The following is a 26,066-nucleotide window of genomic DNA, read 5'->3' on the forward strand; positions in this document are numbered from 1 at the left end:
CGTTGCCAGAAGACCTGTTGCGTAAACTGCGTGGCGGTTATGGATACACAAAAATTGACCTGGCTGACGCTTATGATCAAATTCGTTTGGGTCCAATTTCTCAGAGACGACTGGCTCTCAGTACACATACTGGTGTACTTCTTCAGCTACGTCTTCCATTTGGAATCACTTCAGCACCGGGGTACTTTCAAGAGACAATGGATAAATTAACAAGTGATCTACCTGGTGTAGCTGTCTATCTCGATGATATTCTCGTCAGTGGCAACAACGCAGCCGATCACATTTCCAACTTGCGTGGTCTTCTACAACGACTAAGCAAAAACGGACTACGCTGTCGTCTAGAAAAATGTATTTTCGCTAGTCCTTCGATCGAATATCTTGGTCATATAATATCTTCGGAAGGTATTGCTAAAGGTAACAAAGTTGATGCTGTTTTGGCTATGCCAGTTCCTAAGGACGTTAATACGCTGCGATCTTTTCTTGGTCAAGTACAGTTTTACGGCAAATTTCTTCCTCCAAATTTGTCTATGACATTAGACCCGCTCTATCGTCTAATTAAGAAAGATGTGCCATGGCAGTGGACATCCGAACAACAGTCAGCTTTTGAAGCTGTGAAACAGTTTTTATCATCTGATTCAGTTCTTACTCACTTCGATCCTTCGAAACCGTTAGGAATGGCAACAGACGCTTCAGAAGTTGGTATTGGTGCCATATTGTTTCATCGATTAGCAGATGGCTCTGAACGTCCAATTGCAAATGTATCGAAGATTTTGACTGATTGTCAACGTCGCTACAGTCAAATTCACAAAGAAGCATTGGCAATAATTTTTGGCTTAAAAAAGTTTCATCAATTTCTTTTTGGTCGTCGTTTTACCATCGTCACTGATCATAAACCACTACTGGCTCTATTTGGTCCAACAAAGGCTACTCCAGCTATGGCAGCAAATAGACTGGCTCGATGGGCTTTAATTCTTAGCCAATACAATTATGAAATCGAGTTTCGTAAGACAGCTGAACACGGCAACGCTGACGCGCTCAGTCGATTACCGGTTGACCATGATCGCATTTTCGATGGGGAGGAAAGTAGTGAAGAAAATTTAATGATTTGTGCGGTGAAAACCGTTAGTCGTCAAATCAATATGCATGATCCGAATATCTTGGTCCGCGAGTCGAGCAAAGATCCTGTCATCGCTGCAGTTATTCGCAATGTTCGAGATGGTTGGGTCGAATCCGACAATAATGACGAGATACGGGAATTCCAAAAACTTTCCGAAGCTCTCTCAGTTTCAGGCAAATGCTTGTTCTATGGTCCACGTGTTGTCGTCCCCAAAACTCTTCAAGATCAAGTCTTGAAGATACTGCACCTAGGTCATTTCGGCATTCAACGAATGAAACAACTCGCACGATCTGCCGTATATTGGCCAGGCATTGATTCAGCTATCACTAATCTAGCACACCAGTGTACTACCTGTGCGGAAAATCAGAACCTTCCATCAAAACCAGCAGTCCATCCATGGATGCTACCAGAACGCCCTTGGAGTCGTCTACATCTTGATCATGCAATCAATTTCATGGGTACTAATTGGCTTATCATGATTGATGCTCTATCTAAATATCCATGTATTCATCCTACGTCTTCTATTAGTGCCAAATCTACCATTGATTTACTGGAAGAAGATTTTGCACACTTCGGTTATCCACATGCTCTAGTTACCGATAACTATTCCTCATTCACTTCTCAGGAATTTCTAGAATGGTGTAATAGTCGAGGTATTGTCCTGCTCAAAGGTGCTCCATATCACCCCGCCACAAATGGTGCTGCCGAACGACTAGTTCAAACTTTCAAAAAAGCCATGAAGAAATCAAACCTACCTCCTAAGAATGCTCTTCAGGAATTTCTCATGGTCTACCGCCGAACTCCTTTAGCAAATGGATCGTCGCCTAGCGAATTACTCAATGGCAGACAAATTCGGGCGCAAATCGATCTGCTTTTGCCATCCCCTGTTCATTTACAACAATCAAAGCAATCTATGGACTCTTCCAAAGTTGTAAAATGTTCAGTGGGAGACTTGGTTTATGCCAGATACTTTAGCTCAAGTAATGATTACAACTCAAAATGGATTACGGCTATTGTCACTGAAGTATGCGGTCCTCGATCTGTCATAGTGAAGACAGAGCCTGATGGTCTAGTCTGGCATCGTCATATTGAACAACTCAGGCATCGCTACAACTCCGGGGAGGTGGAGGAGTCAATAATAGTACAGCCCGATTTGTTGTCGTGTGAGCCGACTGGTCAAGATAAAAAACAAGTCAAAACAAGACGATCTAGTAAATGCCTATCAAAGAATAATCAAAACGCTTGCTCTCCGTAAAACCAAGCTGGCGAGGAGATGTTACGGTCCATTCTAGAACTTTCTAGATACAAAAGAACATTCGAGAATCTTCCATAGAACCCTCTAGATATATAATAACGTTCCAGAATGTTCTGTATCTTTCTAGGAACTTTCTATTTTACTATAAATATTAAGTTTGTGATATTATTGTATTGGTATTACTGAATCAAAAATAAAAGCTTTACTGAAATCGAACTTTTCTTTGGATCTGTTAAGAAACATAACAATCTTTATTGACTTGATATGGGTTTTTGTTTTGTTTCTTGTTTTCAATGGCTTACTGCTGCATGATTCAGTCTTTTCTATCAGGCGCTGAGGTTATTTGGGGAATTATTTCAACCTCCCCTGAGACACTAATGAGTCACTGTTTTCTTTATGAACTTGATATTATTTTTCCATTTGACTATGAATCAAATGCAATTTACAAATTCCACTCCCTTTTCATACAATTTTACTACTGCGTCATTTTAACACATTAAGTACATTAAAACCTTACATGTATTAACACCTATACACATTAACACCTTAACACGCTAATTGCATTTTGAAGACGTTATTTACGACAGTCACAGTTTCAATTTTAACGTCTTTAACGTGCTGGTTTAATTGAGTTCCAGAACGTTTGTGAGAAGAAATTCTGATTTTGTCCATCAACCAGCTGTTCACATCAAGATCGCAAAAAAGATTATTATTAGTGAGGAAAATGGAGAAACTGGAGTACAACATGAACCGGTACGTTTTCTATTTTTGTTTTATTTGTGTTACTTGTTACCTAATTTTTTAACAATTTTAGTTTCATTGCTAGAAATAAATTAAAGTAGATAAAAAAATAGCTTCGTAGAAGTGAATAATTTAAGCAGAACGAAGCGAGAATTCTTAAATAAAAACAAATTTTGTAACTGAATATCAGAACTTCAATATGAGAAAGTTAATATCAGAAATATTATATCAGAAAACAGTTTCGAGAGTTTCTTTAATTTTATGAAAAGGAGGCTGAAAAATCTTTTCAGTAACGAAAGATTATATTCCGTTACTCTAGGGGAGATGGGGACACTTTGATCTTTTTTATGGTTTATGATTGATTACTTGAAAACCCTTGCATTCAACAATACTATTTTCAATATTTTTAAAAGAATATTTATTTTTTTATTCAAATCAACAAGCTAATTTTGGTCAAAATAATATTTAGTAAGCTAGAACTCAACTTTATAACATCACCTACAAAGGATCAAGGTGCACCATGGGGCACCTTGATCTGCACCATGGGTAACTTTGATCTTATATACAGTTTTTTTACAAAATCAATAAAAAAAATGGCGTAATTAAAAATATAGTCCTTCAAATTTCTGCTAAGAGATTGAAATAACGTTGATCGACGTTGATCAACGTTATTTCAACGTTGTTTCAACATTGTGTGCGTGCTGGGCTTATTTAAATGTTTGACCTTTCGTATTGACAGTTTCAAATCCATCGGCAGCTGATACATATTTATGTTTATCGAAAATTCAACAAAATTAAATCGAGTATTATTACTATATCTTGATAAAATAGTTCACCTTTTTATTTTTTATTATTAATGAAGTATATGCAGAAAGAAACTTATGACGTCATGCAGATATAATTATTAATAGATGATGTAGCGCTAAAAGATCAAGCTGCCCCACAGATAAAAGAACCCCCAACTCCCCTACTCTTCTGATTGGGTTATAGCATTCCAAAAAAACTCTGCAATTCCTTTCCGATTAGAGAAGCAGAAAAATGGCTAGCGCTCATTCTCCTCGCGAGTTTTCTTGCTACTGAAAAAAGTAAAATAAAGCTCAAACGAATAAAAGAGAACAAATTGAAAAGATTGCAAATTAATTGCATAATGAGTTTACAACTTCCATGATACTCTATTTAAGGTCGTTCATTCTTTGCCTTGTGATAGAAATTTTTCTATTTTAAAAAGAAAACTTTAAAAAAAATCAGATTCAATATACACCAACGAATTATTGCTGACAGGAGTTGTACAACAATTCTATTTCGTGAAAAGAACTTTCTCCATTACATGTTTTGGAGGACTGTTTAAAATGGTACAATGCTTGTTTAAAAATGGGTGTCTTAGACCTAAAAAATGTGGAGGCTTCAGACAAACTTTAGGCGATAATGAAATTACTTCAATAGTAAGCTTTATTCGTCAATATGTGTTTTACACGATGGGAGAGGAAAAAGTGTTAGAGTGGATCTTCGTTCTGAACTAAATAATGTAAAATTATAAATTAAATAAAAATTTTGTCCCAAAAAATTTGCACACAAACAATGTACCCTTTTTGAAAAACCTCTCACATTTTAAACCGTTACAAACATTGTTAAGAAAAAAAGAAAACGTGTAAAACGTGACTTATGTCCCTTTTGAAATTACGCCTTTCATTTAAAAGTTTCTAATTGCGCGTTGGACTTCAAAACTGCTCTTTAAATTATTACTTTATTGATCATTATTTCAAAATAATGCCAAAAGCCTTGATTTCAGCAGATCTCAATCATGCAGGCACTGGTGAATTATTCAGAACTGTTCAAATTTTCTTTTAAAATAGTTACTTTAGGAAAGATGGATCATTGGCATCATTTCTGTTCTTAAGATGCAGAGACCCCTTAAGTCAAGCCACAATGACAGTCAATTAAGTAAATTATTGGTAAATGATATTCCAACAAGAAGAGGTTCACTATGATGATAGTTTCGTTTCATATCCCAACTGTTTGTGTTCAGTGACTTATGGGGTTTTTGAAATATCCTATTAGAATATAGCAATCGGTTTATTGGACCTCTACATTTCCACTTATTTATTTTCTCGTACCATCAGTTTCCTGACAATCGGTTATCAACCATAAAAATAGTTTGCTGTTGTATTTTGGAGCGTTTTAGTGAAGTTTATCATAACCAAAAACAAACTTCTTTTTTAGGACTACATTAAAAGAGGAAGTTGTCATGGAGAACGAGTTCGATGATATTAAGGGTAATTATAGATTTTTAACACTCCCCAGTTGAAATGGAATGTCGATTTTCAAAAAAAAAACCTTCTCTCTTAGTTGAAAAATTTCCTCAAGATGTGTTTACAACGCTTGCTGATTTGCTGACTTATGATTGGCAAAAGTTTGCTCGATGTCTTTCGGTTGATGACTCAGCAATCGATATTGTTAAAGAAGAATTTGAAACTACGAGAGAACAAACTATCCAAATACTAAACCAATATCGTAAAGATAATCCATCAAAAAAATGGCGAGATGTGAAAAGCGGATTACTTTTTTGCAACCGAAAGGATTTGGTCAGTGAATGCGAAAGAAGTAGGTATTTTGACCTTGATAGTTTTCATGCCACCCCTCGTTTTATATTATTATTTCATGCCACCCTTCGTTTAATATTCAAAAATGGTCCAGACAGTACTGGCAATTAAAATATTTTTTTTTGGCCTTAAACTTATGTTTTTGAAAAGGACTAAGTTTTTTAAATAATTTGTCACAAATCTTTCAGGCGTTTTTTATCAGGAAAAACATTTAGCAATTTTCCGGATTAAATTTACACTTGGGTTAAATTTACACTTGGATTAAATTTACACTCGGATTAAATTTACACTTGGATTAAATTTAAACTTGGATTAGTTAAAAAAGGGTATTTTTGTGGCCTTATAAAATTTAATTATTTAGTTTACAATTTTAATTATTTTAAAATACAAAATAAAAACTGAACGTATGACAGGACTCAAATTCGCTGTCTATATGTTTGCCGCCCTAGTGCTTTGCGCATTTTTAACATTTTCTTCCTCCCTAATAACCCACTCCAACCCCCTCCCTTCTGCTAACGTAAAACATTTTATTTTACTTTTTTAAAATATTTTTTTAAGGAAACTTTTTTCCATTACGAAAGAATGATAATTTCAGTGCGAGTTTCTGAAACTAAACATCAAAATATTCCACTGGGAGAATTTTACGTATGAAATATTATTTCTAAAAATAACTGTAATTGTTTTAAATTTGCGTTTATAATTGAAAAATTTGGAAGTAAAACTAACTTATAAATAAAATTTGGAAGTAAAACTTATAAATAAAATTTGGAAGTAAAACTTATAAATAAAATTTGGAAGTAAAACTTATAAATAAAATTTGGAAGTAAAACTTATAAATAAAATTTGGAAGTAAAACTTATAAATAAAATTTGGAAGTAAAACTTATAAATAAAATTTGGAAGTAAAACTTATAAATAAAATTTGGAAGTAAAACTTATAAATAAAATTTGGAAGTAAAACTTATAAATAAAATTTGGAAGTAAAACTTATAAATAAAATTTGGAAGTAAAACTTATAAATAAAATTTGGAAGTAAAACTTATAAATAAAATTTGGAAGTAAAACTTATAAATAAAATTTGGAAGTAAAACTTATAAATAAAATTTGGAAGTAAAACTTATAAATAAAATTTGGAAGTAAAACTTATAAATAAAATTTGGAAGTAAAACTTATAAATAAAATTTGGAAGTAAAACTTATAAATAAAATTTGGAAGTAAAACTTATAAATAAAATTTGGAAGTAAAACTTATAAATAAAATTTGGAAGTAAAACTTATAAATAAAATTTGGAAGTAAAACTTATAAATAAAATTTGGAAGTAAAACTTATAAATAAAATTTGGAAGTAAAACTTATAAATAAAATTTTTCAACGGTGACAAATTTTTTAAATACAAATTGTCGATTTAATCATCTTTTAAGTTTCGGATGTAATTTATTATGTTATACTTATTATATTATATTTATTATGTTATATTTATTATGTTTTTCCTATCAAAAACAAAGAACAAAGAAATGTTAACTGTTCAAGAGGTAATTTCCAAACATGCATCAAAAAATTGATTGCGTGATTAAAAAAAAAAATTGTTTTTGTATTTTAGAGTTAATATCCAGACACTCCATCTTCGGTGTCCTACCACCGACAAAAGCCTTCTTTTCACGTGACGATGAACTTAAACAAATTCACAAACACGTTTGCAAAACAAACCTTATGAGTAAATCAATCACAATTTTAACTGGAATGTCTGGGGTAGGTAAGACTCAACTTGCTAGAAAGTATGCAGCAATTTACAACGACTATTTTGAAAGTATTGTGTGGGTGGATGCAGCATTTGACAAAATACAAGTTTCTATGACTAATCTCTGTCACCAACTTGGGTTAAGCGTAAAAGATTCTCAAGGCGATCCGTTCGATATTGAAATAGTGTCTAGAAAAATACATCGCTACTTTGAAAGAGAAAAAACGTTATACATCTTCGACAACGTAGATGATGAGAGCGTGAAGATATTTGAAAAATATGTGTCAAATAAAAAAACTGCATTTACTTTGGTAACATCACAATGGAAATCTTGGTCTGCCAATGTTAATCAAGTGCACATTCATTCTTTCTCGCCTCAAGATGCGTTTCTCTTAGCAAAAAGAAGCATTAAACAAATATTAACAAACGATGACGAAAAACTAAAAGAAATAACCGAAGTGCTCCGATATCATCCACTCGCCATTAATCAAGCCATTCTCTATATAAACAATAATAGCGTTTCTTTGCAGGAATATTTAGATCTTTTTCGATCGTATCCCATTGAAATGTTGGAGGAAGGTATCCCCACCGAAGCGGAAACAAAGTCAGCAATAGCATCAATTAACATAATATTAAAAAAAATAGAAACATCGAATGAAAAGTCAATAGAACTTTTAAACCACTTATCGTATTGCGACGGTCAACACATCTCAAAAACATTCCTTCATGGTATTTCAAAACACCTGAAAATAAAAGAAGAACTTTTGATAAATCGAGCAATAAGATTATTAGTCAATTATTCGTTGCTTGATCGTTTCGACGATGACAATGACAGATACGCAATGCATGAAATGACACAGCTAGCGTGTAAATTTTATCAAAGTAGCAAACAAATAACCAAAATATGCAACGAAAACATCGTCGATTTTCTAAGATTGCAGTTAGAAGGCGTAAAAGAACACGTTGACGATGGGAAACACTTCTATAACCATTTCATCCATATGTTTCGTATTAACGAATCAAATATGAGTGTGGTGTTCCATCAAAAGAGTTGGAGTATCCGACGTTTCTTATCAAACAAAGGATTTTTCCAAGAAACAATAAACATTCTCGATGCCATTCAAAAGTATAACACAAAATCTTATGGAGCTGAAAATGAAATAACCTTAGATGCAAAAGATAATATAGCAATCTGTTTGAATGAAATGGGAAAATATAATGAAGCTTTGGAAATTTATTATCAAGTTGATAAAATGCGAACTAGTATTTTAGGTATCAATCATCCATCAACATTAGATACAAAAAATAATATAGCAAACTGTTTGAATGGAATGGGAAAATATAATGAAGGTTTAGAAATTTATTATCAAGTTGATAAAATGCGAACAAATATTTTAGGTATCAATCATCCATCAACATTGGATACAAAAAATAATATAGCAACCTGTTTGAGTGATATGGGCAAATATAATGAAGCTTTAGAAATTTATTATCAAGTTGATAAAATACAAACGGATATTTTAGGTTTCAATCATCCATCAACATTGGATACAAAAAATAAAAAAGTATACTGTTTGAAAAATATGAACCAGAAAAAAAAAATATATCGGAATTGTGAACTATTCTAGATAACCGTTTTCGAAAATGTCCTGTTATGTTATTTTATAACTTAAATGTATGTATATAGGTTTGTAATATCTTTTTTAACGGAAGTTTTTTATCCGATGGTCAATAAAAAGGTTTTGTTGATGATAGAAGTTGTGAAGTAAAAATATGGCGGAGGAAGCCATAAGAAAATAAGAATTTGTATTAAACTTGATGAATGAAGCAAATGAATAAAAGTTTGTTAAAAAGAGTGTAAAGTTGATAATAACAACTTTTTTACAGCTGGAAAATTAGAAACGTTAAGTTTTAGATGAAGACTTCTCGGGGCGAGTTTTAAATTTCAAATATTTTTATGTAAAAGTGAAATAAAAAATTAAAAGTTCTTAAGTTTTTTTTATAACTCTGTTAAACTATTAAATTTTTTGTTTCGTTAGCAATTAAAATGTCCTAACTCATAATAATGTCATAATTAGTTATAACTAACTATTTATCTCATAATTAAACTTGAAGTTAAATAAGAATGAGGCTGGCAAAATTAATTGCTCTTTAAGTCAGAACAGAAAAAAACGCATGCAAAGTATATACACGCCTCTTAATAGTTAAATCAGATTAGAATGATTTTACAAAACATTCAAGCATATCCACATCTGTACACACAAAATCATTCGAAACCCAAAACCCTTCACGAAAGCTTTACAATTAGAAAATGTGAAAAATATATTCGAAAAAAAAAATTAGTTACACAAATGTATGATTCGGGTCTCTAGTTTCGCTTTAATAGAGAGAATTTCATTTGAATGAAAGATGTTATATATGATGGATGTTAAATACGTGGATCCAAAGAATAAAAAACGTAATTAAACGCGTTTTTTATGAAAAAAATAAAATACATAAAAAAACGTTAAATAAAAAATAGTCTTCTAAATTATTCACGAAAACGACTTCTTTCACCTGGGAACGGATTTTGAAAACATAATGACTGACCTTAGCACTTACCAATAGCATCAATTGGTCCGGCTGCGGACCTATGCAATTTACAGTCATACACAATATTACCATGGTTCACATACAGTATTATTTGATTTAATAGTACAAGAATAACATGTTTCCTAAAAATAACAGAAGAATTCGTACCTTATCACACTTCAGTCAGTTTCTTTTTTTCGAGTGTATGAAGTCAAACTTGGACTAGTTACGTTCACAGGCTGATGCTGAAGTTACTTGTGACAAAACTCTGATATTTACTTCCTGCAGCTCTATACATGAGCACCAAAAATCTGCTACCATCGACTTGCGGACATCTCATTTGCAGCAACCATCGCCACCGGCCGTGCAAAGAGACCTTGACCACCCCGATAAACACTGTGCTGACTAATAGCGTTGAATTAAGCTGCGAGATCACCGGTATGCACGCGCTCAATCATGACATGAAACCCGGAAATTACTTCTTCATTCTCATGCTGAAGAAATGAACAATACTCTGGGTCAGTAATAAGCTTACCACTATCTCTTATTGACTTCTTATGTATCGTTTTTGACAGCCACTGTCTGAATCCCCGATCCATTACAGTTTTCTGGATTGCATATTTTGTCGCCATAAGACGCTGCAGCATCACGAAGTTGCTGGCAAAGCGCGTCTCACCGGGTTTCAGTAATTCTACTTTTGACTTTCTCCTAAAATTGCCAAAAGGTGACTTGTGATTTGTGATAAATTTCACAGCGTCATGACCTCTTACGATAATATCTAGTGCCAGACACAGTTTGCCGATGTCCTCTAATAGGAGATCAAGACAATGTGTCTTACATGGACTGAAGGTAATTGATGTGTAATTTAGAGCCAACTTATTCCTTGTTGCAACACAGTTGCCGGCGCTGTCCGTAACTATATGCACATTATTGTCTGAGCTCATGGAATCAATATATTTTGCCATCTCAGTTGCTATGAAATCGACATCTTTAATCTGCCCAAATGTATTAACACCATCAAAAAACATGGCTCTATTACCAGTAACTAACAGGAAGTTAATTATCGCACGGTTTTGAACGTTTGTCCATCAGACCGTTTGTCCATCGGCTGAGCCTTGAAGCTATCGAGCTTGTAACTCACATTAGCAACTTCATTTACAAGCATTGCCTCAGATATGGCTCGACGTCCAGGAGGCTTATACCCTGGCCCGACTTTGGCTGCTGCAGCAATTGCCTCTTTAAAATACTTATTCTCAATTATGGAGAAAGGGATGCCGTTCGCGTTGAAAGCACGTGCAAGAACAACATCTGTCACCTGCTTTGATCCAATCTGCAAGGCAGCTTTAATTGTGGTCTGCCTTTTTATCGACGTCGAGGACGGTGCACAGGAACAGAAAGCATCAGTTTTAGTTGCCTTGTACACAAAGTAAAAGCAGAAATATGCAGTTAGAGTTGCTGCTGCAATAACAACTGAGCGCAAGTGACGTTATCACTTCTATCTAAGAATATGTCAAGGTGTAGCATTAGATTTTAGAAATTAACGTAATATAACGAATTGTGGAATGGTGTGAACGTTACGCGTTACATAGGAATATAGTCTATTTAGACATGAAAGTGGTGATTAATTAAAATATATATCAATTGACTTGCAAATTAAAAAACGTTGAAAATAATAAAAAACGTTGAAGAAAATAAAAAATTTTAAAAAAAGCGTTTTTTAAACAAAAAATAAAATACGTATTTAACATGTATGTTATTACTATATATTATATGAAGACGTTCTCAAAAAATATTCCAGAAACTCACAAGCGCTTATCTTTAATTCAAACTTAAATTAAAAAAAGATATTAAAAGAAAATAAAAAAGCAGTGCATAAAATGTGAGTGGCTAAATTAAATACAAAATTTTAATGAAGAAATTTGGAAAAGAAATTTAAAAACGAAATATAAAGGAGATTTGAAAAGAAGAACTTTTTAAAATTTCTTTATAAAAGAATTTATGGAATATTTTAAAAAATACACTTATAAAAAAAAAATTTTTTAGAAGAAACGTTCATATGAAACATTGATCAGAAAAGAAAAATAGAAAATTTTTACGGGATATTTAGATTAGCTTGGAATTTCAAATTAAAAAAATAAATTTGCAGTTTAAGTAAGAATTTGTTAAACTGTAAATGAGAACTAAGAAATATAAATTAGAAACTTAAAATGGAAGTATAAAAAATGAATTTAAATGTGAAATTTAAAGTAGTTCTTGATAGAAAATGTCAAAAGAAATAAGTTACAGTAGATATTTAAAGAAGAAATGTAAATTTAAAATTTCAACTTGAATATTTCAAGTAAAACTTCAACATGAAAATTTAATTAGAAATTTAATTTCGAAAGTCAATTTCGAAATTATTTTCTAAATTTAATTTCTAAATTTAATTTCTAAATTTAATTTCTAAATTTAATTTCTAAATTTAATTTCTAAATTTAATTTCTAAATTTAATTTCTAAATTTAATTTCTAAATTTAATTTCTAAATTTAATTTCTAAATTTAATTTCTAAATTTAATTTCGAAATTTAATTTCGAAATATAAGCTAGAAAATCAAAGAAGAAACTTAAAATACAAATCTATTAATATCATCTACTTAAATTAGAAAAAATAGAAACTTAAATTTGAAGTTTGAATAATAATAATAAGTTTAAATAAGGTAAAAAAATCTAAGATTGATGTTTAAATTTGTAATTTAAATTAAAAACTTATTGATTTAAATGATAAACTTGTATTAGAAATTAAATTAGAAACTTAAACCAAAATCAATAATTAGAAGCTTATATTAGATATGATAAAATCAGATTTTAATTAGAAAGTTAAATTAATAATGTAAGTTAAAAATTTGAATTGTTAAATTAATTTAGACAATTAAAATAAAATTCTAAACTTAAAAAAGATGTTTCAACTTAAAAGCTAGAAGAAGTTTTAATTAAAAACTAAAAATTGTTAAAATTTTAATGAGAAATTTAAATCAGAAATCATAAGTTTAAACTTGAAATTTGAACTGTCATGTTAATTAAGAATCTCAAATTTAAAAAAACTAAAGAAAAAGCTTAAATTAGAAAGTTGTGTTTGAATTTTAAACTAGAAATTTAAATTCGAAACTTATTATAGATATTAAATTAGAAAATAAAATTAGAAACTTAAACTAGAAATTTGAATTACAAAGTTAAATTAGAAATTTAAATAAGAGGATTAAAGTAAAATGTTGAATTAAACGCTTTTTATTATAATTCACTTAGATAATAAAAAACTTTTGTAAGAAGCTATAATAGAAAGTCAAAATAGAAATATTTTATCAGAAAGTTAAAATAGAAAACTAAATTTGAAATAATAACTTGAGATTTAAATCAGAAAGTCAAATTTGAATCTTACGTTAGAAATTCAAATAAGCAACTTTAATTAGAAAATTAATTAGAAATTCAAACTAAAAATTTAAAATAGAAATCTTAATAAGGTATTTATATTAGAAATGTAAATAAAGGTTTTTAATTAGAAACTTACATCAAAAAGTCGAATTATGAGTTTAAATTATAAATTTAAACTAGAATATCAAATTTAACATCTTAACAATAAGTTTAAAATAAAAATGTTAGTTATTAGTAAAATAATTAAAATAGAAATTTAAATCAGATATTTAAATAAGGAACCTAAATTAAAAAAAAAAAAGTTAATCAAGCAAAAGTTTAAATTACAAATTCATGTTAGAAATATGATTTTGAAAAAAAAAAAAAGTTAAATTCGAAAAATAAATTTCGAGACGATCCCCTACCCTCCTCTTATGACATGGCTTCTAAAAACAATTGTTTGTTGTTTTACATTTAACTTGATCAAAAAATCGACAGAGTTTAAATTTCTTCAAAAAAGATTTTCTCGTTTAGGAGTGACAACCATTTACAGTTATTTAAGGGGGTGAAAGGGAGTTGGGTGGGAACATTAATGTTTGAATGGTCAACTTCCATATCCGTTGAGGAACTTTGATCTAATTTAAGAAAGAACAAATAAAAGTTATGATTTTAAATAGACAATCAAGGTTGAGGGCAATTAGAGATTAGCTCCAATTATTCTAACTTTTCGCAAGTCATTCGTCACCAGTATAAACATACTAGAAAATTGAGTTTGCCTCATGCCTCTTAGTTATTTTTCATTTTAGGACGTGTTGCAAGATATTAGAGTATGTTTCTATACACCATGCTTAGTAGACATAGTTGCTAGTTTGAACTTTCTTTAAACTTTTTAGCGATCTTTTTATTGGATCTCATGTTAAGAATATGTGTTTATTAGATCTTAAAGTCATGTTATTTAAATCAATTTTAATCGTTAAAATTTAGAACTTAATGCTGAAGTAAAAAAATCAGTCGCAAAAAATCTTCATTTTTTGTATTTAACAAGTTAAACTCAAATTACAAAGATTTGATGATCAAAGTGTTTACAGACAACAAGCGCACGTGTTACAAGTAGTGGGAATATTAATAAATATGTTCCTTTTAGCCGTCACTTTGCGATCCCGTTCACTAGGTGAAGATTCGGTAAATTGCATCAACTCTCCATTTGAATAAAAACGCAGGTCGATAGATTGCTCGGCTGAAAGAAATAAAATCATCAAGCTAAAATACAAAATCAGAACTTTCTTTGAAAAAAAAAAAAACAAAAAAAAAAACAAACAAACGAGAAGCAGGTTTTATTCAAAAGTTCATTAAAGATAAGGTCACCTAAGGGCTTCTGCTATGCACTTTCATTATCATAGCAATAGTATTTGGCTTCCATCAACATTTTCAATGAACTTTTAAGGGGCAGATTAAACCTATTTCATAGTATTACTTCTTACACGGTTTGTTCTTTACATGTTTTAAGAAAACCATCAAGAAAAAGTATTTGATTCAGTGAGCAGTTAATGTTTCAATGCCTTAATACTACTAAGACTTGCCGATTCTGGCGCATTCAAGATGGCGTCATGTTTTCATGAATCATAAATTCTGGCTCATTGGCATTTTTGCGCATGCTCATGGATATTTTTTTGCGCATTTCCATTTTTGCGCATTTTCATTATGTCATCTCATAATGAAAAAAAGGTAGTGAATGTGTTATTCTTTGTTTTGGTTCAAGTATGGAAAAAGATGTTTAAATTTTTCTCTTCGCGTTTCTCTAATTAAGCAGCAGAAGCACACACTCTATATTCATCCTTTTTAAAACCTTCAATCAACGCCTCAATCTTTAATCTATTTCTTTTCTCCTCATCATTGATGTAAATGATAAAGTTGTTTCCACCCGTTTCATTACGCATATCTTGTAACAATTCATTATATATATAATCATCATATTCATTTTGTTCTTCAACACTCATCGAATTGTAATCTAAAACTATAGTATCATTGTAAGGTCCATTGTAAGGTAAATCTTCAGGGTCAACCAACATATGCCAATTGTAAGACCTATCCTCAGCATCAGAACTGTCATCGTCTTCGCTTTCATAGAGATCTTCTAAAAATTCATTATCTGACATACTCATTGTTATTTTTTATATGAAAAGAAATTTATTTAACTCATTTTCAATTTTTTTATTTCACTGTACATTAAGCTCATGGAAATCACTTGTGATTTTTTAAGCGTAATAATAGGCTTGTCCTAGAAGAAGGTAAAAGCTTCCGGATTGACCGACTTGAGCATCACCAGAGTTGAGCGTGACAACGAGTCTTCTGCCAAATAAAAATCTTCCAATCCTGAGGAGGAAAAGAAGCATGTGCTGTCACCGTCATATCCTGAAAAATACGTGTAATTGTTGGTGTTGTACGGTGTCCAAGGAGTGAGAACGGTTCCGTTACCTGGAGGTAGATTTCCGTCGTACATTCGAACTCTGGACTCCCACCAGTTTCCAGAAGCGCCAATGACGTGCATCCTGATGTATTTCAACGAGACACCATTTCCTTTTCCGCTGGTGTTCAGTAAAACGTATTCGCTGCCGTAAGTGGTGTTCAAATATCGAAACGTTCTGCAGTACAGCTTGTAAAGAGGGATGGTGGCAGGAATGGAATCAAGTGTGGAAATGAACGGTTGAATCCAATACGTGATGGCTGTTGCATTTTTGTTAACCAGTTGAATGGAGACGTCGTTTCTGAAAGGCATGTCCAATGTGAAATATCCTCCCAAGGAAGTGGTGTTATACATGTTGCATCCCTGCAAAGAGTTGGCGTAAAAAGCTCCTCCTAAAGGAGAAAAAAGCAAATCAGTAGCAAGTCCTGTTTGATCCACTCCAATTCCTTCCGTGGTTTCTGCATAATTCCCTACATTGATTTCTCCGTCAGTAAAGATTCGAATAAAAACTTGACCGGGAATATTCGTACCAGAGGAGCTGAATAAAGCCAGCCACAATCTTCTAAGCACACCAGATTTTCCAGAAAACGCAAACACAGGAGAAGTGGTTAATGCGGCTACCGTCTGAGACTTAAACCCTAAACTGGTAAAACTGGATCCTGGAACAACACTGGTCAAACTTGATTTTTGCAATAGCAAATCTACATAATTCTTTGTCGCTCCATCTTGCGCGTTGACTGGATCAGTCACATTGATCAATTTATGCGAATTCAAATCCAAATCTGCATTTCCAACAGTCGTTCCACCTGAAGCATGCGTGTCTACGTAATTTTTCGTAGCTGAATCCGAAGCTGATGTAGGCTCAGCTAAATTAGTTAATTTGTGCGACGTCATGTTAATGTCGGTGTATGAAATAGTGTTGTAAGAGACTTTGGTGTCTACATACCCTTTTGTTGCAGCGTCCAATGGCTAGCGTGTGAATTCCGTCTTGCAAGATGTGTCTTTTGTCATCGTTAGCGCTGAGTGCGACTTTGTTGATTTCTTCGGTGTAAATGTTATGCTGATGAGATCGGATAACGTTCATGGCTGCAAGCTTTTCATTTCCACTTAATAAGCAGTCTTTATAATCTTGATGAGTGATGTGTTTTTGAACGACTTTATTTTTAACCCCTTTGCATCTTTTCTCTTCTTTTTCATAGGTTTTGTAAGAGTAGAGCTTAGGACGAAGTCCGACAAACTCTTTAATTATTTTTCCACCAGCCTCGTCTTTGAACATACCTATAATCTTATTATTTAACCCTACTTTAAACCAAGCGTTTTCAATAGCAGGATGATCTTTAGAAAAGTTGCTCGTGTCAAATTTGGTTTCAAGATCGCTAGAAATGTCTTGATAAAAATCTTTCGTTTCGATTTCATAGATGAGCGAGTCAGTGTCAGTCATGAGTAATTTCGCGCAATCTCCGTATTTAGGTTTGATATAGTAGTAATGGAAATCAAACATCAAAGTTTTGCTTATGTCTAGAACGCTTAGTCCTAAGTAAACAGGCTTGTTGTAAAAGAGTTTTGTTCTTTTCATATGAACTGCAGTAAGGTTTTCATCAAAAATGGTATTTCTATCATAATTAGACTTTCTTGACAATTTCAAGACTTCTTTTCTTGTGGTGATTAGTTTAATATCAACATGCTTTCGAATATTCTCCATGGTTTTTCCAAAGACAGAGTTATTCATGAGTTTAAAAAATTCTTTTTCAAACTCGTTTTTAGCTTTTGCTCTTAATCCAGTGTTGAGATCGATGTATTGTTTCATGAAGGGTTCTTCTTCAAAGGTGACACCTCGATGAATTTTAGTAGTGATCAATCCAAGTCGTTCATAGAGTTTTAGGTTTTCATGATGAATGACGTATTTTTCTTTGTTGTTTAAATTAGGAACGAGCTTGTCCACTTTATTAATTTTTAGTCTTTCAGGAGCTAAAGGATAGTCGTTGTGTAAATCGTGTAGGCTTTCGGGATAGGTTAAATCGACTTCGAGAATACAAGGCATGGATTTCCAATTAGCAAGCTCCTCTTCAGTCATCCATCTGAATCCTCTAAAAGGAAGAGGCTTACACATAGCCCATCCATATAAATTATTTGCGTCTAAATACTGAATGAATTTCGAAGGTTGTGAAGGATCATAATCACTCATGTATTTGTTATTAGCAGTTCCATGTCGTTTGCTGATCATGCAAATTCCACCGCGTATCCCTTTTTCTATCATATTAAGCATATCAATATCAGACAGAAGCTCTAACCGAATTCCAGTTAGTTTTAACATGGCATCCCAACCCAAACCAGGTGAGGTGTAATACCAAGCAGGATCAAGCTTGTAATAGGTACGGCACACGTCTCTGAAATTTTCAAAGATATCAGCAAGTATCAGAACGTCTGACTTGTTGTACAGTTCTTGATAATCTTTAAACGTTTTACATCCAAATACATTCCAAACGTTTTGAGCATGCGCATAGTCTTCACAGCTTATTCCCTCATCATTCAGTTTGGAATAGAATGCTTCAATAGGAGGCAATTGCGTTTCGGAGAACTTTTCAATCGAGTCCACCCAGTCATAAGGGTAAACACCTTTTTTTCTTAATAAATTAAACTTTTCTCCAGAGTAATATTGAGCAACGTTTTTGCATTGGTCGTTGTTTAGATTTTTAGCTAGATCTTCTAACTTGAAACTCATGAACCTGTAGCTGTCGATAAACCTTAGCTCTTTCCATACTTCCTGAAGTTTACCTTTCTTATTAATAAATTCTCTTACTTTGATTTGTTTAGAGAAACTGATATATTTTTCTTCATTGTTGGGTATGCAATTGAGCTTTCCACCTAATTTCTTGATGAACAAATGACTGTCATAACCAGACAAATTATGGAAAATGATGGGTATGAATTTTGGAAGTTTATAATTCAAGTTGCATTTGTTATGAGCAGCTCCTCGATACTTTCCAGTTAAATGACAGTGATCCCACACTTTGTCACTGTTAAGATCTGATTCACAAATATGACATAGAGTTGCAGTCTCAAAATTCTTTTCATCCTCATCCGTTACCACTTTCTTTTTTACTATATCAATCTTGTCGAGAATCTTTATAAGGTCGGCTTCAAGCATGGTTATAAACTTTTGAGCTACGTCATCCTCATCGCTTTCAGCTGTGTACATGACTGGTTCTCCTTTGTAAAGGCTATCGTCAAAGCATTTGATATAATAGCAGAAGGAGCTTGGTACGTGCTTTTGATATTGTTTGGTGTACGACTCTTTATGATTATATTCAGTGTTATCCTCGTTGGGTTTGATGAAACTTTCAAAGTCTGCATATACAACGTATGGAACTCTCATAGACTTGTTATAGTTTTTAAAATGAACGGTCGTTCCTTCTTTAGGAAGTTCGATTCTTACTGCATCGTTGTCATAGCAATAAGGTTGATGCTGTTGAAGCTTTTCTTCCTGGTCATAACCTTGTAAGCAATTTCTGCAATAATACATTTTGTGCTGATGATTTGATGTTTGTGCAGATAATAACCGACTCAAACTTTTAATGAGACAGTAATGGTCAGTGTCTTCGTTTGAAATAAGCAACAAATCAATGCAGTGCTTTCGATCTACAAAGTCAGATATTTTCAAAGGGTAAAGTTTTTTATTTTCATACCCAAAGACGTTGATGCTAATGTCTGGATTATTTTTCTCAAACTTATTGATTTTATTAAGCTTGACAGGAAACTCTATTCCTTCCCAATTCAGTTCTTCTGATTTTAGAACCAAGTCTTTATCAATTCTTTCGTTGTCTCTATTTTTTAAATTCAACGCTCGAGTGACTGACCATTTAAAGCATTGATCGTCCTTGTTTTCCATGTTGATGATCGCCTTTTTGTCTTTCAGCTCTTTAGACAACTCAATATAGGAAGAACCACTGATAGGCTCGTAATCAGTAAAGTTAATGTCCATTCTTAAAATCTTAGATATAGTGCAATTAGATCCTAAAGCATTGTATTTAACACTATTTTCCAAGACTTTTTCTTCCATTTCACCCATGAGCTCTCTTACATCCGTAGTCGCTAGAATAATCTCTGATCTTGATGAAAAGCTCGCTTCTCGAGTCACTTCTTCACCAGTCATCATGCTTACAGATTTCATTTCACACGTTAAAATAATTCTTACCTTTGTATTTCTTTCTCCTTCCATGGTTTGAATGGCAGACTCTCTCACCAAATTAAAAAAGGTTGCAAGGTCGTTATATCGAGAAGAAGGTCTATAAGAAAATTGTCTCACAGAACCCTCCGCTGAATGTTCAGTCAACTTGAATTTTATTTTATAAGGCTTTGGCAAGGGTTTTTTATACACTGTTTTTAATACAAGTGATTTGATAGACTGTATCTTTTTATCGATTTGTTCCGCTGATTCGTTTACCTTCTCCTTGACTACTTCAGGAACGTAGGGTTCTATCCAATCTTTAACATCATCAAACTTAGTTTTAACATACGACGCTACACTTTTTGCAGCTGCCTTCAGACTTGAAAAAAATGAAGGTCTCGGTGGAATGACTGGTTTTGGTGTTATGACAGGTGTTAAATCTGAAACCGGTTCATCAAGGATGTGTTTTTGCAAATGAATTGGTTTCGGAGCAATAGGAGGCTTTACCACAGGTCTCGGTGGAATGATTGCTGGTTTCGGAGCAATAGGAGGTTTTACCACAGGTCTTGAAGGTTGCAAAGTCATTATAAGCTCCCCTTTTCTCATTTTAGAATACCCTCTTATTTTTTGATCTTTAGCGATTTCTCGCAATTCTTTCAACGTTTTGTTTTCCATTTTTAATATATCAAGAAATTTATTTAACTCAAAATCATTTTTCTAATATTTTTTATTTCTTTTCAATTCTCTGAAAAAGAATTGAAAAAATTTTTTAAATCCGCACGTGGATTCATGGAAATTCTTCGAATTTTTACATTTCTCACAGACTTTTTCTTTCTAGCTTTTCCGAATTTAAAATTTCAATCTTTATTCCATCTTCCACTTTTCCATTTCGACGTTCTAAATATCTCCATCCATGTCCTGTGTTTTTCATTGCTTTGTAAAGGGATTTGTATTCAACCACTTCCCCGGTTTCCATATTGGTTGTTTTCACAGACACAGGTTTATTTCGAATTGAAGCAAGCCTCTCGTATTTTGGATCGATCGGTTTTTTTTCCGTTTTCTCATTTTTCATTTTTATTTCTTTTTTTGGTCGACCCACTGCCCTGTGTTCTTTTACACCTTTCAAAAGCGAATCTTTACTTATTAGATTATTTTCAATCGCAATCATCATCAAAGGCAACAATTTGTTTGAGGTTAATGTGATTCCATTTTCCATAAGCAAATTTTTCAGATAATTTTTTGTATATCTCATGTTTTAGTTTTAAAAAGAAAAAAATTTATTTAAATCATTTTTGTTAAGAATCTCATGACGGTCTTTCAAACCTAATAAACAACGTTCATGCTGGTTCCGTCGGAATCGAATTTGATCAATCTGTCTGAAATGATCACTGCAAAAATAACAGTGTTTTGTGGTACTGCTGTTCGAAATTTGAGGTTGACTACCAATTCTGCCGTTTCAGAAACAACTCTTTCTTTTTGCTTACTAATGTCTACAAAAAACAACGGAAACAAATTTTTATAATCAAGCAGAGTCAAACCAGATTGACAAACAAGTTCGTTTGTACCGTAATATTTATCGTCAAAAGAGAACGCGTCAGAATGTGCCATGGTAATTTTCTTTTCTCCAAAATTCAAGTCGTAATTGTAATTTGGATACTTTATTCCATTAACAGTCGCGTAAAAATTGCTAACATCACAATGGTCGAATAGTGATGGATTAACTGTTTGATTGGAATTTCTGTTTGTCTGAAGTCCTAACACGATATATCTCGGAACGCTTTTGTCTACGATTCTTCCTAGGGTCCAAGTGAATTCTGTGATACCAGCAGGAATGACCTGTCTTTCGACTCTGTTTGATTTATAGGCTACTGGGACGGAAATTTTACTCGCCATTAATTTCAAGAATTCGGATTTCTTCGAAACATCCAACTCAATTCTAGGCATAAAAAGTCTGAATTTTTTAAGGTCGATCATTCCTGCAGCAACAGTCTCGGCTCTGTAAATGGCGTCGTCGTATTCTTTTTTTCCAAATTTAATGACGTGATCGAAGCCATAAACAACTTTGTCGTAAGTTTCGCAAAAACCAAAAATGTGTTTTAATGGTATCTTGAACGAAAATGCACCAATGGATGTCGTGTCTGCAAACAAGTGGTCTCGCCTTACAACAAATCCTGGATTTCCGGTGGCGTTTGAAGTGTCTTTATACCACATTTGCTTCAAACCATCTGCAAGCTGAAAACCAAAAGGGTATTTCAACAATCCAAGCATGGTTGTTCCTTGACCTGGATACATGACTCTTTCCATTTGTTGTCCTCCTAAATCATAGGTGACATCGTTGAATAAATACATGATGGCGTTGTTCACCAGAGCAATGTTGTCTGTTGCTGTGTATGCAGTTCCATCTGCTTTTTTGAGAACCCCTTCAACGAGAATGTAAGCTTCAGACGGAACTGTTTGCACAGATTTTAAATCAATTTGAAAAATGATCTCTGCTGAAGAATTTAAATCGAGGTTCATTGGTTGGTACTCGAAAAAATCAACTTTTTCAATTCCAGTGTCATACTCTGGCATTTCATCAACTCTTAATCTATCGGTGTTTATCATTTTTAAAATGAGAAAAAAAAATTTATGTCATTTTTGATTTGTTAAAAAAATCAAAGATTTTTCCATGGATCTAAAAATAATCAAGCAATCAAAAGCCCGCTCCCCATTTTAACGAGATCTTGGATTCTAGCCGCGTTCTTTTTCGTCATTTTCTTTTTCACTTGAATGGAAGAACCAAACATTTTTTTATGCAGCTCTTCCATTGGATTAATATACGGATCAGTCTTTGCCGCTTCGTTTACAATCGTGGTGAGTATTTGGTTTGGATTCACTGTTCCTGTCTTGACGTAAACTTTTTCAAGCGCTTTTTTTCCTTTGTCGATGGCAACGTCTTTAGCAGTGGATATAGCTGAAGAGGCTAATTCTTTTCCAGCTGATTTGGCGGCTGTGATTGCTTCTCTTCCAATTTCGCTTGCGGCTGCTTTTCTCAATAAATGAAGAGACGATCGTGAAGCGTTTGAAGCTGCCATTCTCCTCAAAAAATTTTTAATCGCGTCCATGATTCCTCCACCTCCAACGACGTTCTTTTTAAAATATCTTCTGTTGTTCACAATGAGCATTTTTTAAAATGAGAAAATATTTTTTTAAATCCTTTGGATTCATGGAAATTCACAAGTGAAATTTTTTAGATTCTTTGAATCCATTCTCACGACTCGATGTATTTTTGAATCGCTCTGTATTCTTCTTTGTTTATTTCCCCCTGTCTCAAAAGCTCATCACAAATGGCAACGGCTTCGTTTCTCGATGCTATATTTCCAGCATGTCCTGCGGCGATGCTCAAGTTAAGTCTTTGCGTAAGCACATTCGGATCACTCGGAAGAATGATCACTCCTCGACCTTTTTTTCCACTCGTTAGTGTGTAATTTTTTTTCCAAATTTCTGAAACAATCTCTTTCCACTTATGACCTCCCGAAGCTTTTGGTATGGTTGGTGTCCCTTCCCTCTCCATTGCATGCGTTTCAACCAGTATTTTTTCATAATTTTTCATGTCCTCGTCTGTTACCTTTTTTGTATCAGGTACATTTTTTGTGATCAACTCCCAAAGACCTGTCGTCCCCTCGTACTTTTCTCCGTCAATAATAACGTCGTTTTCATCGATGGTTACTTCTTCTTTACCGATAAACATTTTTCCGGGTTCTTCTTTTACGTGAATTCCAAATACTTTGTCTGCACTATTTTTAACTGTTGCGTAAGTGAATAAATATTTCATTGCAATATTTCCAACATTCATTTTTCCAAAAGTTTTTACAAAAGTTTTTTCATCGCTTTCTGGATAAGTCAAAGCCAGTGGAGTATTTTCAACCTCTCTGTATGCGATGCTTTTTAGTTCGTTTTTTATATTTTCATTGCTCTCAATCAGAGGCTTAAAAAACTTGCTCAAATCAGTCTGATAATTTGCATCTGAAATGCTGGTGTTGAGACTCTCATTGTAAAGCTTTTCTCTATTAGCTTTATATTCTCTCAAAATCTCATCTCGCTTTTCAGGATCTTGTATTCTAAAAAAAGACATTTTTAGAATACGGAGAAAAAAACTTAAAACAAAAACTCGATTGCGTTTACGATTACGTTTACGATTTCTTTTTGATTCTTTAATTTTTCTTAGATTCTTTGAATCCCATGGAAATCTACTATTTTTTAAATCCGCGTGCGGATTCATGGAAAATCATGATGATTTTTTAAACAGGTTGTTGAATGCTTTTATCGCATCCTCTCTTCCTTTTTGGATCAACGACTCTTTAGTCAATTCGTCAATGACGCTTTTTGTCTTGGTTCGGATTTCTTCACTCATGGCTTTGAATTTTTGAAGCTCGCTGAGAATGAGTTCGTACTCGGAATCACTCACAAATCCATCCATAAGAGATTTTGAAATGTGGTCACTAATCGTATTCAATTTTGACTCGGAAAGAACTTTCAATTTTTCATGCTTTTCAGCCTTTATCATCATTTTTTTGTTCTGGTGATTTCCGAAAATGGATAAAGCTCCCAATACAACAGCAACCCCTTCACACGCAATCGAAACTGGAGTGGCAACGACGGTTGATAAAAGTGCAATCCCTGTAACCCCTAAACCAATGCATACCGTTTGCAATCCGTCGTCGGTGAAACGAATTATTTTTGCAGCTCGATGGTATTTTTTACTCAAAGCCATTCGTTTCACTTTTTCATCCTCTATTTCTTTTTGTATCTCACTGATTTTTTGAAGTCGATATAAATGCCCTCCATCTGATGGTGCCGTTGGAAGAACTGGATAAATTTTTTCAGTGTTTTTGATTATCTCCATCTTTTTAACAAAGACACATTTTTTTTAATTCGAATCGATGTAGTTTATTTTACAAAGCTTTTCACCTTTTTTAACGGTGACTTCCTGGTTGTTATAATTGTGTATGGTCATAACTATGTCATCCACAGACTCGGAAAAAATAGCATCGTTTTTGAAATAATTCAATTGGTTGCTTATTTTATCCATCAAAGTGACGACAGCAATTCCTTTGTCTAATTGTAAACCTACAGACAACGATATCTGCTTGTGAGATACAGGAAGAAATTTAATGTCTTGTTGAGCAAAAATCTCGTGCTGTCTGTTGGTGTTGAAATAGGTGGGATAATCCAACTTTTTCTTTGTTACAATAATGTTTTTCGTATTTTTTCGTTCCAACTCTTTGATTCTATCCTCTAAATGACTCAGTTGGAAATTAAAATTGTTAATCTCTACTGAGGCGCTGTTTTTAAGCAACTTGTGTGGGGCATGCATTTTTTAATATGAAAATAAAATGTTTTAAGTCGTTTTATTTTCAGTTTTTTGTGCTTTTACATTTCCTCGTCTAATTCTTTTACCTCTAAATCCAAGTCTTCACACATCATGATGCTATGAGACAAAGATGCATTTTTCACGATGACTGCCTCAACCAGTTTAACTTGAATAGACACAATCGAAGGACCAATATACACCCCCTCAATTCTAAGTCCTCCAATAGCGTAACATCGTTGGTTGATAAAATCATATCCAGAAGAGTTGACCAAATTTTTATTACTACGTTCTCCTTTGACTCCATTTTTTATATCAAGAGCTGTTTTCCTTCTATGAAATGTAGAAGTAATGAATATTTCGTCTTCATTTTTAAATTCGCTTGCGGATTCATGGAAATTTTTAGATCTTTTAGTAATATACATTTTAGCATAAAACACTGGCGCTGCTTCAGGATGATCAGGCTTATATTTTAAAATACTCAATTCGTCTGAATTAATTTGCTTTTTTCTTCCTCCTTTTTTAAGTTTGGTTGACAATTTATCTACTTCACCTCTAATGAACAAAGTAATCTTTTCCATTGTGCTAATAAACTTTTCTTCTTGTTCTGTCTTTCCTTTCTTAGCATCAAAGCAAACGAAGGACATGGAATAGCCAGTCAATTTTTGTGTTACCG

General features: G+C 33.0%; 1 protein-coding gene across 1 annotated transcript; it reads left to right on the forward strand.

Annotated features, from left to right (window-relative positions):
• The first annotated feature begins 5,338 nt into the window (after positions 1 to 5,338).
• On the forward strand, positions 5,339 to 9,130 carry LOC145189266 (uncharacterized). The gene is made up of 3 exons (XM_090079629.1): positions 5,339 to 5,386; positions 5,460 to 5,714; positions 7,312 to 9,130. Exons 1-3 carry the CDS (start codon positions 5,359 to 5,361, stop codon positions 9,075 to 9,077), a joined length of 2,049 nt encoding a protein of 682 aa, XP_089935755.1. The 5' UTR covers positions 5,339 to 5,358; the 3' UTR covers positions 9,078 to 9,130.
• The last annotated feature ends 16,936 nt before the right edge of the window (positions 9,131 to 26,066 follow it).

This window comes from Hydra viridissima, unplaced genomic scaffold (assembly GCF_058129835.1).
Source record: "Hydra viridissima isolate aposymbiotic clone 2 unplaced genomic scaffold, HvirCarnegie_v1 scaffold_2, whole genome shotgun sequence".
Taxonomy (NCBI): domain Eukaryota; kingdom Metazoa; phylum Cnidaria; class Hydrozoa; order Anthoathecata; family Hydridae; genus Hydra; species Hydra viridissima.

What these genes read in the sequence shown, in the direction of transcription:
- LOC145189266 (XM_090079629.1), top strand. Translation starts at nt 5,359, where the DNA reads ATGGAGAACGAGTTCGATGATATTAAGG. An exon ending in CGAGTTCGATGATATTAAGG is followed by an intron (nt 5,387 to 5,459) that starts GTAATTATAGAT and finishes CTTCTCTCTTAG; the next exon opens with TTGAAAAATTTCCTCAAGAT. An exon ending in GGTCAGTGAATGCGAAAGAA is followed by an intron (nt 5,715 to 7,311) that starts GTAGGTATTTTG and finishes TTTGTATTTTAG; the next exon opens with AGTTAATATCCAGACACTCC.